Source organism: Augochlora pura, chromosome 6, assembly GCF_028453695.1.
Source record: "Augochlora pura isolate Apur16 chromosome 6, APUR_v2.2.1, whole genome shotgun sequence".
NCBI lineage: Eukaryota > Metazoa > Arthropoda > Insecta > Hymenoptera > Halictidae > Augochlora > Augochlora pura.
In genome coordinates, this window is record NC_135777.1 from 880,079 (window position 1) to 897,043 (window position 16,965).

Genomic DNA, 16,965 nt, shown 5'->3' on the forward strand with positions numbered 1-16,965 from the left:
GAACTCTTGCCGCCTCGGTAGGTGCCTTGCCGGTGAAATCGTCGTTGGCAGAAAAAAAAGGAAGGAGGGCAGAAAGAGAAAGGAGGGCAGAAAACAGAGAAGAAGAAACGCGGACTAAACGAGGAACAGGGAGAGAACGAATAGAGAAAGAGAGAGAGAGAGAGAGGGAGAGAGAGGGAGAGGAAAAGACAGGCGTAGGACGTTCGTAACGTCGGAAGAGCCGGGAGCAATTTCCGGTGGCTTTTGTGCGCCCTTTAAAAATGCGAGCTACGGGGGGATGATGCCGTGCAGGCGGAGAAAAGGGGTAGCGATAAGAGGTCGGTAGAGAGTTTTGCGAATGTACATACGAGTGGTCCTTCTGGACCAACAAATCCCTGGTCGAAAAGAGGGAGGAAGTCGAGAGGTTAACTGCAGGTCCTTTCCGCGTTCTTCCTCTCCATTCACGTGCTTCATATCTCTCTCTCTTTCTCTCTCTCTCTGTCCCTTTCTACGCGCTGCGCTCTGATTTCAGTTTGTCTCCTTATACGGAGAGACCGGGGTCCAAGTGGCAACGGATTTCCGAATGCCGCTGATAATGAAGGAACTTTTAACGACGGCCGTTCGTTCGGTGATGTGAATGCCCCTCCTTCGAAACGAAGCGATGCGCATCGGCCGATTATCCTGGTAAAATGCCTCGTTACTCCTGCCCGTTGACTCGCATTTGCAATCATCGTTAATCATGAACGGCTATATCCGTTAAAACCGCAAAATTGCACGGAGCGACCCGCCTCCCCTCCCACGTTACACGAGTTGCGTGCTGTGATGTAAGCCGGCCATCCAATCTTGCTTTCCGCGAAAATTCTCCATCTACCGGCAGTTTCTCGCGATCAGACTACGTATCTTTATTGCGAATAAAATGTTTATATGTCCAGTGTAAAATAGACGGCTCGGGGAAAAATGTATTTCTTCGTTTAGTAACGTAAGCACATCAAGTACAACAGTATCATTCAACTCTTTTGAACTCTTCCCTCGTTTGTACTTGACCTACTCATTTTTGCCATAGATGCATAAAACTCGCAGTCTTGGTGCTTTAGAATGAGCGTCGTTAAATTACGAGGAGTATCATAAATAGACGTCGATTTTAGACGATTTTAGGCGATTTTAGGCGATTTTAGACGATTTTATGAATTCGTGGCAAAAATGTGTAGATCAAGTACAAGCAAGCAAAAAGTTTGAAGAGTTTAAGAATTCTGTTGCCTGCGATGTATTAATATAAATACAATTTTACCCAACTATAGCCTAAAATAAAATACAAAATTTTGCACACGACATAAGGATCCGCACACGATTTGTCCACCTGTTTCATTGTTTTCCCTCTCCGACTTCGAACGTAGCATAAAAGCAGAGAAAAAGACAAGGTTGCAGATGAACACGTAGTTTTCCGCCGGCGTATCGTTCCAGCGGATATCGTTTCATAGAATTTTGTTGGGGAGACCTAAGCTAAGCTATGTTTCCCCATTACAGCTGTGCTGGGTCTGTCCCCCTTCACGCATCGAAGGCATAAACTGACGCGCGCGCACTCCTGTGCGTCATATCTTCTTGAGTTTCAAGCTCAAGGTCATCCGAAGGACTCGCGTGCTTAATCAATGAACTCGTCTCTTGGCGTCAGGGCAAACGCGCTTGTGTGCGTGTGCGTGTGACAGGAGGAGGGTAGAGCAAATATTTGTGTCAAGACGAGTGATAATCTTAGCACAAGTTTCAGGGATCCCTGGCGGCAAATCAGATTCCACGGTATCAGATCTCCTTTCCCGCAAAACGTGTCTAAATACGAGACATTTCTACATATTTCCACGTATTTCTACGTGTCACGACCGAGTCGTTGCAGGTGTACGTATACATATAGGTGTGCACGGAGGCTGTGCCATTTTTCCAGGGATGAAATCGCAACCCTTGGTACGCCTCTTCCAGTAGTGGCTCGGTCCGCCCGGCCGTGTCCCGGATTTCTTTCTCTTTCGGGGACACCGACATGGGGTCTTGGCCGGGTGCTCGCGCACTCCTTTGATTGGCCGAATGCTATGGGGTTTCATCGATATAAGACGAGAGCAGAGAGAGAGAGAGAGAGAGAGAGAGAGAAAGGGAGAGGGAGAGAGCGAGGCGAGATATCGACGGAACAAAGAGAGCAGGATCGGGAGAGACTCGGTTATGAAGGAAGGCGGAGGGTGAATTACGAGAACAGGAGACAGGGAGCAAAAGTGAGACGAGGATGGTGAAAGAGAGAGGGAGAAAGAGAACTCTCTCTCTCTCTCGCTCACTTGCTCAGACCGATGTGCAGGGGTGAGAGAGGCTCGGAAAACGAGAGCGAAGGACGACAGGACAGAAAGAGAAAACAAGAAGGACGTGTATCGGCTGCTCGGAGGGTGCGTGGGCTTTCTTTCAGAGGGTGCGTAGACTCAAAGAGGGGGACATTGGAAGGAGGAAGGGCCGGCAGGGTCGCAGAGGGGTAATAGGGAGGGAATAGGGTGGGAGTAGGAGGATAGAGATGGAAGTAGGGGGATGGCGGTCGGTAGGATGGGTAGTGGGGGATGAAAGGGAGAAAACTAGAGGGTGCGTGTAGGCCTGGGGAATCAGTCGCGGACGAGCTGCGTTCGGGGTTTTATCTGTAGCTCTGTCCCTTCCGTTACTCCTTCGCACACTCGCCGCGCACTCTGTCCCTCTCTCTCTCTCTTCTCCGATCAACGCACCGCCACGTACGGACGCGTACACGTACATGCACACGCGTACAATCCCGTTCGCCTACACCCACGCGGAAGTCCGCACGCTTCGCACGAGTACGTGGTTCGCGCGCGGGAGCGCCGTTTAAGCGTGGAGCAGCGACCAGACGAGGAAAGAGCACGCGGAGTCGAGGAAAGAGCACGCGGGGACCGAGGAAATCCGACGAGGAAGAAAGAAACAGGAGGGAAACGGCGACGAGCTTCTTTCGCGTAGTGGAAAAGTCGCGGTCGGAAACACGTGCCGTATACCGACGCTCCGCCGGATCACGGCGGCGCGTGTTCGCGCGACGAATTGAACGCGCTTGTGTGCCGTCCTGCGCCGTGATCGTATTCCGGGGACACGCGACAGTGAACACCGTTTTTGTTTATCCCGTACCGTTTGGTTTCGCTGCGCCGAGTGACTCTACACCAGCCGAGAGAGGACATCACTTTTCTTCAGCGTGATCGCGAGCGTGCGCGTCGAAACTGTCACCAATGGTTCATATAGCGGAAGTTGTATCGTCGCGTCGAAACGACCTGCAAATGGTGAGTGGAACCGTCGTCGTCGAAATCACCGCAAGACCGAGCCGCGAGCCCCCTCCGCTCGCTCGCCCTCGGACACGGTGTTTTCTAATTAAGAGAAGCGCGCCGATCGATCGAATATTCGGTCGCGTGATCGCCGACGCGAGTGGCCAGACCCCCGGGTGTGTGTTATTGAAATGTAACGAAGTTTCCCCGCGCGGACGGTGTTTTCTTATGCGCGAGACGGGGGATTCTGGTCACGAAGTCGTTCGCGACGTATGACTAGCGCAGGAAACGCGTACGATGGATCGTAAAAAGCCGGAGCCGATGCTTCTCTTCCGTGTAGACGCCGCCCGCGATAGACGGCCCGCGAAAATGCATGGATCCGAGAAGTTTACGAGCGCCTCGGATTTTCATGCACGCTGTCCCTCTCTCTCTCTCTCTCTCTCTCTCGTGTCTCTCTTTCTCACCCTCGCCGATACCCTGTGGCCCCCTTTACATCGGTTGGCGCTCGCTCACGCACCCGAATCCGTAAAAGATTTTCGTGCGTCTGTTTACGCGCGGTTATTTCTGGGAGCATGTGTGCTACCGTTGCGTTATGTGTATCCATATGTCGTACAGGCTGTACGCGCCGCGAACGTTTACAATAGCATCTCCGTTCCCCCTCTCCACCTTTGCATACGCGGACGGACACGCCGCACGTGTGCACGTATACGTGCACGTATCCTACGCGTGTTTCGGTGGACGCACGAGTGTGCGTGTGTGCCTACGGGCGTGCATGCGTGCATGTGTGCATGCGTGCGCGAGCGCGGCGGCGAGCGCATCGAGCACGCGTACGTGCGGGCGCACGCAAAGAAACGCAGCTGCTCAATAGCGGGCGTGTCTATGTTTCGTCCTGCCTCGAACATGCTCCGTGAATCACGCGAATCTTTATCGCGGGACCAGATAATGCCTTTCGAGCGAGCCGAAACATACGCGATACCCGGATTGATACATATACATCGCCCGGTAGAACGTGCTACACGCGCCCGAACCCGAGCGGCTTTTCATTTACGCGACCGATTATACTGGAACAGTGGTTAAAAAGTGTCCAGACTTATAATTATCCGATCGCTTTACCAATTGATCTCTTTAGGCGTAACGACCGCCGTTTATGGAAATCTCGGAGCCCGCAAACATGGGATTAATCGTTTTCTAGGAAATTGGACGGGGAGGGGACATTTTTAAAGGGAGAACACGGGGAACCGGAAGAATGTGAAATGTGGGGATGGTATCTAGACTGATGCGTTGTATTTTAACCCCTTTAATTAATTAGCATTTATTTGTTCTTAATGCTTTCTTTAATAAGACTAGACAATTCTTATTTCTTGCATCGCCTTTATTTAGTTTCGTTCCTGTACTTTGACAACGGAAGAAGAAATAAATTAATAATATTCATATTTATTCTGGTTGAAGCGTGTATTGTAATTGTAGATTAAAATATTGAAAAATGGCAAAGATAAATTCTAGAAGGAGCGCGAACGTACTACGAATGCGTAATATTCAACTGGTGTCTCTAAGAGGTCGGTACCTGAAGTGGTTAAGAAGATGATATTATACTGGAAATATTCTTATAATCGTTACGATCGAATCATTAAAGAATAATTATTTCAAGAATGCATATGATTTATCATTGCAGGGGTGTTTTACCCATTTGAACATTTTAGTGCGAAGAGCATGAACCTTCGAGTACTAACATGAGCAAGATTAATACTAAGTTAAGAAGTTAACGGAAAATTAAGAAGAAAAAAGTTTATAACAAAAATGTTTTCATCTACAGAAATTCAGAACAAAACTGAAAATAGACGTATATTAACGAAATTACGGTTTTCAAATTAATTTAACTTTTGAATTCTCCTTTTCGCTGCTTTATCTAAAATGTTAAATTACGGCATTCTGTTAATGCAATTTATATTTCACTCCGTTCGCGTAGAAAACTATGTAAATGGTTTTCCGAGCGAACGAAATCCTTAACATAATTTCGTAGATAACACATTCCCATTAATTTCGAGTGATAAAACTAGCGCGCGTGGCGAAACGTAGGAAAAAATTCGTAATAAATTTTAATCTCCCATTTAACGAGAATTGCGAGCTAATATTGCTACGAACGGTTGCATAATATTTTCACGCAACAAAACAGTGCGTCGTTGTTGCGTGTAGAACTCAATTTCTCGATACTTCTTTCGCGATATTGTTCTGTCGAATCGTTTTCTTTTTTTTTTTCGTTTTGTTTTCCTTTGCTAGATTTCCAATAGAGGAAGCAACCCGGAATGTTTTATGAAGAGAGGTATAGCTCTCGGGCTTTATTCTTATCCGGAAATGGACTTTTTCCAAATTCAGTAGCAGGAAAAGACTTCGTAAATGGAAATGTTTTTTTTTTTTATTACTATTCGGCTCTAAACATTGAACGTTGAAAGGCCGTCGACGCGTTTTTTAACCACGATATTCGATATAGTTGTACGAGTTAATTGTTATTAGATGTCTGCAAAGTTTCACATAAAGTTACGCTTTTAACACTGTTAGTTTCTTTCTATGAAAATTTAAAAAAATATTCCAGCAGACGGTATAGACTGTATCATGTCTCGCTGTGTAATAAAGAACTCTCGTATAACCGGTTTTCTGTTGCAGTGTTCAATGCTAAAGCGCCATACATCAAATGCGAAGGAAATTTTCTTGTTCCTTATCAGAATAATTTCTATGAAGTGTACTTCGCTGACGATGCGATACCAAGCAATTGCGGTACCCTCTTTTCGTGCCTGTACACAATTTGACGCATTCATTGCGTCATTTACATATCTCCTTCCTTACTTATTCCCCTATTGTTCATGCCCACGAAGAATACCTTGAATATCAATTTTTTCCGAAGACGCGAAGCAATGTACGTTCGAAAAGTGTGTGTTCGCTTGCTCAGAAATACGTTTTCTTTAATAATTAAGATAAAATAAAAATTTAAATATATAAAAATATTTATTCGAATCGAGAAACCGATTTTTATTTCTCTTTGAATATTGTAAGACTTTCTATCGTTTAACGAGAAAGTATTATTCGTAAAACTACCTGTTAATTATCATGTTTTACTTTGACTGTCTATAAACTCGCTTAACATCAATTTTCCTCGATTTTCCGATCGGAATAAATATCGTTCTACCCGATGGTATTTCAGCCCTTCTAAAAAAAATAAATTTCTTACGGAATTCTGTGAAATTATGGCGTGCCGAACAATTCCAGCTCTCTACGAAAATTACCCGGCGGTGGGTACGGTTAAAATGCAATATTGGCTTGGAAACGTGCGTTCCGTTCGCCAGCAGGAAATAAATTATTTCACGTAAACATGTCTTCCTGTCGATAGGGCCTTCCTTCGCCGTTGACGGTTGCCTCTGTGCGGCAACACACGTGCGGGGAGGGCACGGGCGATTGTATCGGAAACGTTGAACAGAACACATGACAGGTTCTCACGAGAAGACGCGCGCGCGCGCGCGCGCGCGCGCGGGCCGATGTTGATGCAGAGACGTACATCAATTAATGCAGCAGCACACGTGAATGTGCCGGCGCATAACGCCGTGGTAATGTAGCCTCGCCGCACGGTTCAGCTGCTTCGCTTGGCTCATCAATCCTAAAACCAGACCTCCTGTTCCTCCAACTTGCATACCGCGTTCGACTCTCGAGTAGGAAGCGCGCCGATATACATACATCGATATTTATAAACCCCCCCACACGCGAACTTTCGTTAACGTTACTTCCTGGGCGAGACCGTAATTACTGCGTTTTATCTGTAACTCGTTTTACACCGTATTCAACTCGTCTATGGAAATAGTAACGTGACTCTTCATAATTTAAAAAATTAAAAATTATTTTATTTATTAAAAAATATTTCTATATCTAGTAAAGAAGTTTATCGAAAAGTTTCTCGTACAAATGTTTCTACAATTGCAGTACCTATAAATGAAAAAATTAAGAACCAATTAACAATTTTCGTTGTTCCAATATGGTTTTGATGTACGTCGAACTGGCATGTATCTGGCAATCGACAAGATGCTCGAGTCGCCGCGTCGATCCCGAAATCGAACATTGTTCAGATGGGACGAAGTCTCCAAAGCGCTTTAAGACCGCGAGAGATTCGGAACGAAGCGACGCGAATGCCGCAGTTAAACGTTTATGAAAGTCGAACGGTTTCCTTAACATCTGTCGAATAAACCCGGCGACGTGCCGTTGATCGACGCGGACGACGCCCGTAGCCGTCACGAAACAGAGGGAACGAATAACGTTTGACATTTAATGCGCGCCCAGGCATTGGCTTAGATTACAATCGGTGAACGGTGATTGGCCTGGGGACGCGAAAGCTCACTCGACTCGAATGCTCTTTCGCCGGGGCTTGTAGCCGACTCTCAAATATTTGTACAGTGTTAGGGAAAAAAGTGATCGGTGGCGAGTAAAAAAAAAAAAAAAGGAAGAGTGAGAAATTGGATAGGCGAGCGAGAATGGGTGTTTCGTGACGGGGCGAGGCGCGGCGTGTAAAATATTTGATATCGAAACGGTGCATCGTATTTTCTACCCGGGGAAAACAATCGAAACGCGGGGAAATGCGCGAGCGGGTCGGACGAAGGGCGGCATTAGCCCTTGTTTAATGAAATGTTCGAACCTTTGTGTCCAAGGTTGGAGATACTGATAAACCGCCGTCGTTTAACGTATGCTCGATTGCGTACGTTCCCCGGGGTACGTAGCATTCGAGAATGCGCAATAAGTTCGAAACTATTTTCATTTCAGAACCCCCTGGACATTTCGTTCGACCTAGAACATTTTTATTGCAAATCGTTCGCAAAATAAAACCTCTCCAGAAGACTTAAAACTGGAACACCTAACTTTGCTTCAACTATCTTAATAAATTGAAAATGATATACCCATATTCTAATATTTTTTCTAATCTTTCTGCTGTCTTAAACATTTTTCATTTATTTTGCATCACTGGGCTATTTTACGAATTTCGTTCCATTTACTACTATTATTTCTTTATGTTTAACAACCTGTTAAATACGTGCAAATTTGTTAACGTTAAGTTTCCAATTATAGCATGATCTTTTAGTAACGTTTCGTAGGAATTGTAGATATTATTAGAATATGGCAACGCGATTTAATAAATTAGTACACCTACGTCAACTTTGGAAAGAAAAATCCGATCAATAAACAACTTTAATAGAAACATGTATAGCCCTGCGACTAAAGTTTTATTGTGCTCCATAAACTTCGTTTTCGTAGTCAATACCACGCGATATCAATTTCTTTTTATAGAATATGTTGAGAAATCAAATTGTATTGAAATGCTTTCGAATGGACGAGCAATTTAAATGCGCCATCTATCTGCCGCCACTTGTCTAACCCGTAAAGCTTACGAATAATTAACCAATCCAAATGAGGTCGATATACGTCGATATACAATGTATTTTCCATATTTGCTGTATTTAATAATATAAAGTCTAAAGTATTATTAATAGTATATAGTATATTTTATATTAATAGTATAAAGTTTATTTTGGAACGTGATAAAACAATTCTAGTGGTGCCTCAGTGGCACCATTCGAGTGCAAAGGGTTAAGTTGTCCATAGATATTTCTAATTGCTTAAAAACCCTGTCTTTCAAGTATTATTTAAATACTCGTTAAACTGTTGTTACAAAACATGTACACATACAGTTTTAATATTACACAAAATGAAAAATTGTAAATTGAAGATTGCACATTACCTTTCGCTGTTTTCTTAAAAATTCAAGTTCAGTTACAGCTACGCGCAGGTGTCCATGTGTCGTTGTATTCTTTATCGCACTTATCACAAACACAGTGGATCACATAACGTATTATAATCAAGATAGTTAATAGATTTTCGTTGTTTAATCAAAGAACGCTATCTAACACTTCCAATGCTGGCGCGGCCATGTCCAAATCTCTGACCACGTGACGTAACATCGATCGATCGATAATATCGACTGCATCTCCATCTTTCGCCATTTTGAGAAGCGGCGAGATGTTGGTGGAAAGGTGGTCCTCGTTTAAGTGACGAAAATATTTATATATATCGTGTTAGAGAAGTGTCAAAGTAATTCTAATGAATATATTAAATGATTGAAACAAGTGAAAGTGTGTGCGACAATGAAATTACAGACAGAATGGGCGTTTGAGAAGGAAGTAGAGCACGTTGAAAGGTAAATGTTTTTTTGATTGGTTAAACCAGAATGAAGACGTTCTTTTAAAACCTTTCTTTGTTATTTCATTATTTGAACTTTTCTCGAAAGTTATATAATAGGCTGACAAGACAGACGTAAATCGGTTAGTGCACTGAGACTAATCTGAAAATCCCAGAAGCAATCCGAATTGTATGGTTTGGTTATCTGACAGCGTGTCAGCGAGCTGTATGCTCGATTCGTGGTTACCTTACAAGTGTGGACGTAGTCGAGACGCGAGCGTTTCGACTAACTCATTGATTACATGCGTAAATCGACGTTTGGAGGACGTTGAAACCGACGCAGTGTGGTTTTGTGATTGTCTACGCTCTAAATAACCAGACAAAAGGATCTACACAAATTAGGAGAAACGCTTGTGAAACGGTATTATATGTTTCTTCAATGATTTTTCGGAAATAATCGACCATAGTAATGCATACTAGTGATGCAACCTAACCTAACCTAACCCACAATGTTTCAGCTGTTCAAACGATTTTTCCATCGTATGTAAAAATAAAATTGCAATCACTGTCGAGTTGTTTCACGGCAGAATATGTTTGCAAACGGTAGGCACAAATGTTAAACAATTTCAAAATTCACGAAAACGTAGAATGCTGTACGTATTTAATAGTTTATTGAAAACAAAGAAAGCGGTAGGCAATATTTGTCTAAAATACAGGAAAATGACCCAACAACAAATAAAAATTGTATTTCGACGGAAACTCGATAGAAACGTGTGAGAAATTACAGGGATCGCATTTGTCCTAATTTTATCTATTCGTTTCGATCGAATTCGCGCCTGCACGTTTACAATGTTTCCGTATGTTGCACGCCGCGATGCAATATTGCTCGCCGCCTTTCTACTTTATAATAAAACGCGAATCCTATTTATAATCGCGATGGAAGCGTGTGTGGAATGACTAGCAGCCGTGTTGGCCAGCCAGTAATTTTCTAACGCGTTCGAACCTGAATTGCGTGTTTCACAATTTACGCTTCAATGGAAATTATCGTTACCTGAAATCTCATTCTCGGCACGGATAAAAAGAAATTAATGTTGACAACACGATAACGGTATATTCCGCGGAAATTTATGCGTGCGTCAAAATTATAAACGCGTATCGACATTCGATGTTCAACGTTCACTATGGTCCACCAGTTTAAAACAATTTTTGCTTCGGCATTAAGTATACGAGGAGACATAATTTCCATTCCTCGAATACAATAAAAATTTAGCTTTATTCTTAACAATTTTATGAATTCTCTTACATATACTGTTTTGTACAATTTTCTCGTAAACTCGCGAAATTTGCGATCTATTTATCACTTTCTGGTAAATCAATGCAAGTAGAACGACAAGTAAAGAATTATTTAAATTCCCTTCATTCGAAATAAAAATATAAAAGGTTTGTCGTTGGAAATCTATAATAGTGACATTTATCAGAAAAACATTAGATGCACAGAAGGGGTTGATAAGAGATAACCGAAATGTAGAAACGTCGTCGTTCGATCAGACGAAACACCGAAAAAATTGTTACGGGGAGGATTTCGACGAATATCAATTGTCGAAACGATCCAATTAATCTTGGAATTTCAATTAATTCGCCAATTAGCCCATCCGAGTATCCATTTAGACGTAATCTGATAGGAGACAGGCCCGGAATCGCTCGCTCCTCTGTGGCATCCGACGTGAACCTAGAGAGAAGTGCATTTGCTTTTGGAGCAGTCGACAAATTAGCCGTATTAGCGGCGGAGGCGCGGCTACAGATTTCGGGGGAGTACAGTTTCCAGCTGGATACGCGTACGGCGAATTATTGAAGTTAACCGGAGCCCGGTATCTACCGGCGCACAGTCATCCCTTGAACTACGAGCGCGCTGATAAAACGAATTTACTAAAACGTCGTTGCGGCGCCCTAATCATATCCTTCGTTTCTATTAGCGAGACTCGCGGAAATATTTCGCAGGTGGAGGGGGGGGGGGTGAGACACAATTTCAGTCTACGATTGCTAGCCGCTTTAATTGAATTCTGTCAATTACTAGGTTTCGAACACGGTAAGAAGACACTCGAAACTTTTATGCTCGACTGTCCTTTTCTATTACGCAGTCAAATTGAAATTTTTCTCGCAACCCTTAATAAAATAATTAATGAAATAATTGGCCTCGTCGACGCTCGCAACCCTTAAGCGTGGCGATAGAAAATGTCTAAAAAATATTAAACACGTATTTTTGTTCCAACAATTATGATATGTTTAAAAAGCGAGAAGCTTTGGGAGAAGTTGATTGTTAGGGTATCGATTGCGAGCATATTTACGACAAGTAGAGAAGCGCGGTAGCAGCGGAACCGGCTGGAAAATTGCGAAACAAGAAAGCTTGATCCGCCGAAGCCGGATGATCTAATTACCCGGCGCCGCAATAAGAACAAGAATGCGTAGCCAGGGTGGGATTGGGGGGTTAGGGCGGACACAATATAAGGTATCTCGATATCTGGGCTCGTTACACGGTCACGACGGTATAAACTTGCCGAAGGGTAATCAAGTAATGAATACATCGGCCGCGAAGACCGTACATATATAAATCATGCCGGAGAGGATGCCGGGGGCTACAGGGCGAGCCCTTATCTCCAATCAGTACATTGATTGCACGCAGAGGCCAGGTCAAATACCAGGCTTCGCTCGGCGGCTCGGTTCAGGCACGATAGCTTATTCAATTTCCGAAGCGACCATTCACCATTCAATTTGGCAGTTATCAACCTCCACCTATATCCCCCCCCCCCCCCCCCCCCCCCGTATCTGGATTTTGCGTGGGGCTTTCTTGGAATCGGACTTTCCCGCGAGAGAAAAGAATTAGGTTACAAAAAGACCGAACAGAAGCGAGAGAGATATAGAGAGGGATATATAGCGAGAGCATAAATACGGTTAATTTAATTGCACGGGTAGGATCCGGGCGCTCTTCCCAAAATGCTCGGTGAAGAGGTCCGCGGCTCGATTGGTCCTTATAATCGCGCTGTGATTAATTGGTCGGCTCCGATTGCTTTTCGAATGAAATTTTATTTGAAATACGAGAGCGAGCTACCTGCCGCGAGGGAGCGGATTACGAAGATAGTTCGCCGTGTTTTACGAATTCAAGCTGATCGCCTGTTATCGCGCTTCGGTGAAATTATCGTGCAGCCGAAAGTAAAACTTTTATTGGTAAATGATCGGGTGAAAGTGTATACGCGACGTGCGAGAGACATTCGACGATCGGTTTTATATTTCGTATGGAAATTCAGTGTTATTTCATCCACGCTTTCACTGCCGTGTTACTCGTATCTAAGCGACAGAATTATTTGCTCGGGTAAATTTTCTGCTAATTTAATATATCTTACCAACTTTGATGGTATCTGTAAAAAGAGAGACTGTTGAAAAAATAATTTCAATTTGAATTCGATCGAACAGGATACTTTCATTTTATCAAGATTTTTAGCGTGACAGCCGAAGTGTTGAAACAATTACGTCTTTAACGTTTACAAAGTGTTAAACGACAGTATAAATCTATGAAGCTATAGCTCGTGATTAATTAATCTTTGCCAATTGATTTTTTAGCGAAGTATTACTCGAATATCGAAGGATATTACAGAGACAGTTTTCCCTGTTTCACGATTCGAAGCCGATCATTATACCGCGTCATCAACATTATCTTCGCGCGATCCATAGTTTAAAAATAGCTTTGGAAATGTGTGTAACAACGCGTCGTATTAAACTTCGAATTCTGGTTCGGTGGCAAACGAATAATAACTTTCTATAGCGTGATCAGCGAAAGTTATATTTTTGTCCCCTCCTCAACGAAGTAGAATGAAACAGGGGAGGGAGAATACCTACCCCGCTAGCGCGCTACCCAGAGCATATGGCTATTACTCAGCATCTATCTTGGCAGTGGCAAGACTTGCTTCCCGCAGTGTACATAGATAATCGAGCTTAATTAATTGCTCGTGATGCGCGCTCTGGGCTGAGCAAACACATTTACTTATTACTATCCGTCTTGAGTGGTGCCTCTTAAGGGAATCGATTTTCTAAGTGCACAGAGAAGGGGGGAGGGGGGCAGGCTGATGATGACACGAATTATCGGAGACTCGGCACGGAATGCAACAAAATGCTCGAAGAATATACTGTGTGCGCGCTCACTTCGGTTATCTCGGCGTTGGGTTACAAACCCAAGGCGCCGTTAATTTACCGCTCGCGTATCCATCGATTATTCAGCGAATTAATTATTCAGTGTTCCGATTACACTACTCGTTTCGCGAAAAAAAAAGTCGCCGGTTTATATTGCGCGCTGTTCGGTGGTCGATGGGCCGAATAATGTGTACGGTCGCTGCTCGTATTAATTCGGGGCTGATTATTCGCGTTGTTTATTCCGAGCTGAAAGGAGCTGTCATTTTTTATATTTTAGCGTCGTTGTTTTTCAGCTGATGAGCGAAAATTTTGATGAGTGATTCTGACGAGTGAAAGATTTTAATGTAAAAAATATTGTAGCGAAAGAATTCTAATTGATTGAAATCTAACTGACTTTAATATAAGTCCAGTAACAGTATAAGTTAAATAACAATAGAACCGAGTCTACGCTGCTATTTAGAAGAATGGAAACTATCAATATATCACTTTTGACCTGTAAAAGTTATGCAAGAAAAAGATTTTTATTTAGATTTTCTTGTGTATAGCAGTTGGCATAAGAAGTTTTTATTTTGCGCAAAGATTCGCGGTCTGAAAACATGCATTAGGCATATAGCACGTTATAAAAACATAAGTGAACCGTCGTGGACGTACGACGACTGCTCCAGCAGTGTTCTAGGTCTTAGACTGTGTCGGGAAACTAGGGTGGGAAACCGACAGAACGATCGAATATTAATAAAATCGTGTTGTCGAATAAGTTGTCGCTTTCGGAGCTGTAATTCGGCTCGGAAGAAACAGAACATTATTATTAACTAGAAAATAACTATTTACGTTTGCGCTATCGATTTATTCGATATTTATTTTAGATAGATTATAGAAAATAATATCACACTATATTCGCGATTCGCTTTTTATGCGAATCACGTGGTCCTGTTTCTATTTATATCGCCATTTTGAAGAAACTGTAAATTTCAGAACGTTTTGAGGGATTTAAAGCTGAAATGGAGACGAAACTTGCCTGTATCTATCGATTTGTTGAATATACGTCTATTTTAAGGTTTACACGTACTCTAGACAGTGTATAATTCGTTTTCATAATTCTGATCGCGGGCCAGAAGTTATTCTTATCTCATTTCACTGTAGCGGTTGAAATAAAATAAAAGGAAAAAGAATGTCGTTCCGTTGACTCGGTTAAGGGATGCTCGATAGCATATGCAGGCAAACGATCTGTGTCAAACGATTCAACAACTATGCCACATATTCTAAAGAGTTTCGCTTGGGAAATGTTACAATCGCGGTGGTTTAATTCTTAAAATAGCTATCGAGGTCAAATTTCAGGTATTCCTGAACTAGAAACTGTTCACGTTTTCTTTAGAACGAAGCATTTAAATTATTAAACCTGCATTTATAATTGGTGTGCTATGATTAGGTGAAAATTATTCGTAACATATATGCTACTATCTATTTAAGAAATTCCAGTGTGACAATTAACACATATTTGTCCGATTCACCAATAGCCAAATGATGAAAATTCGATATTTCTATATTACAGAAAATAGTTCATTCTAGTTCTTTCAATTCCAAATAAATTCTAATTTTTACAGGTAATGTCAAAAAATGAAATTTCCCGTTTTGGGAAATGGCGGGGCAAAAAATTACTCGTGCCATTTTCGCGGCGTTCTAGTATTCAATCAATGTGGAAAGAATAGCAACGCTAGGTTCCGAGTAAACTCGTTGCTGCATTTTTCATGGTGTCTTCGTGTATCAGTATTCCCGCGAACGTCAATCTGAAATCTGTACCACGATGCTTAAAGCCGTGCAGCGCGATGGGCCGCGTTTCCCAGCGATTTTTCTCGTTGCCGTCGAATTCGTCGCGGCTCGACGCGATCGTGGACTCGACGAAACCGTTAACTGACATTAACGCGATACGTGAATCAACTGTAAGTGGAACTATTTGGACGGAACGGAGCCACCGGTAATGGGTGGTAGTTAATGCTTGTCTACGTTAATCGCCACCGTCTATGCCCCCGCAATACATTCCGTGGAAGCCTCGCCTAGTAATCGTTATTGACTGGTACAGATCCCCCGGGTAGTAAGTGACATTTACACGATACATTCTGCGTTAAACTTCCCGACGCGAGAGAGAGAGAGAGAGAGAGAGAGAGAGAGACGTAAGAGGGGTAAAACGTCGTATCTCAATTCCGGTATCTATACAAACATCCAGGTTCCCCTGACAACGAAACAACAACAAACGCCTAATAGCCGGCACTCGGCTCAAAGTTTAATTTCCTGACCAGAGGACAGTGCTTAAAGTGACCTAACCCCCTGTCCTAGTCTCTCTCTCTTGTTCTCCCTAGAATTACGTTACTTCCTCCATTATATCTTTATAGCCTCCTGCCGTGATAGCGTTCTGCTCCTGCTCCAATAATAATTCCGGACCATTTAGCAAGAAATAGGAACGATCCGCTTACGATGCTGTTTGTTTATTTGAAAATCTACCAAGCACATTTCCGTCGATATTAGTCTTCCCTTCCTGCATCGTTCGAGCTGTACGAATCGATCGAAATTAATGAATTTTTATACAAAATTGGACAATTTTTATTTTGCGTCAGTAACACGGATAACATAGATTGTATACGTTTAAAATTGACTGTTACTTTAATTATGGTCGCAAAATGAAAATTGTAAGAAACCCCTCCTTTTAATAATTTTAATATTTTTTTAATGAATGCATGAATGCATATGTTACTAATTATGAACAAATCCAGCTATTTAAACACATAAAGAGCACGCAAGAAGTAATGGAGACAAAGGCGAAGACTAAAAAGATTGGAATAAATTATAGCATCAATTATACAAATGGGAACGAAAGGTAATCAGAATTTAAAGAAAGGCCGAAATAATACACGAGGGGCTACTTTCCTATCCTAACACGGTATTTTACCGACCCTGCCGGCGACATTCTAAGGGTTATAATCTCATTATATTAATTTGATGCGTCATGAGGTCACCAGGCAGCTGCTACAGAAAGATTTTCTTCCTTAAATAGAACCAAGGTTATCCTTCTATATTCTTTAGAATACGGTACGCCGTGACGAAGCCGATTCTTTCCGCTACAATGACAATCTGAATGCTGAAATTCGAGTCCACAAAACCCCATTTAAAATTTATTATACAATTGAAATTGAATCGTTATTTTAAGGGAATTTCTTTTACTTATCAGTTTTTAAAGTTGCGAAATATAATATCGAAGAACAAAAATGCTGAAAAGTACGATGCAATACCATTTACAAAATAAATAATAATTACGAAAATTTTCCAA

The 16,965-nt window shown here is 42.5% G+C and overlaps 1 protein-coding gene across 16 annotated transcripts in view; it reads left to right on the forward strand.

The window, feature by feature from the left end:
* The window catches only part of Bru3 (CUGBP Elav-like family member bruno 3), a 327,799-nt gene that overhangs the window by 217,866 nt on the left and 92,968 nt on the right, over window positions 1-16,965 (forward strand). For 13 of the 16 annotated variants that reach the window (XM_078184452.1, XM_078184457.1, XM_078184453.1 and 10 more), the window contains exon 1: window positions 2,612-3,275. The exons of the other annotated variants lie outside the window; for them this stretch is intronic. In XM_078184452.1, coding sequence (XP_078040578.1) covers window positions 3,225-3,275 — 51 coding nt within the window. In that variant the 5' untranslated portion in view covers window positions 2,612-3,224. Of the gene's footprint in view, window positions 1-2,611; window positions 3,276-16,965 lie in introns of those variants that run through there. 16 annotated transcript variants of the gene reach the window in all.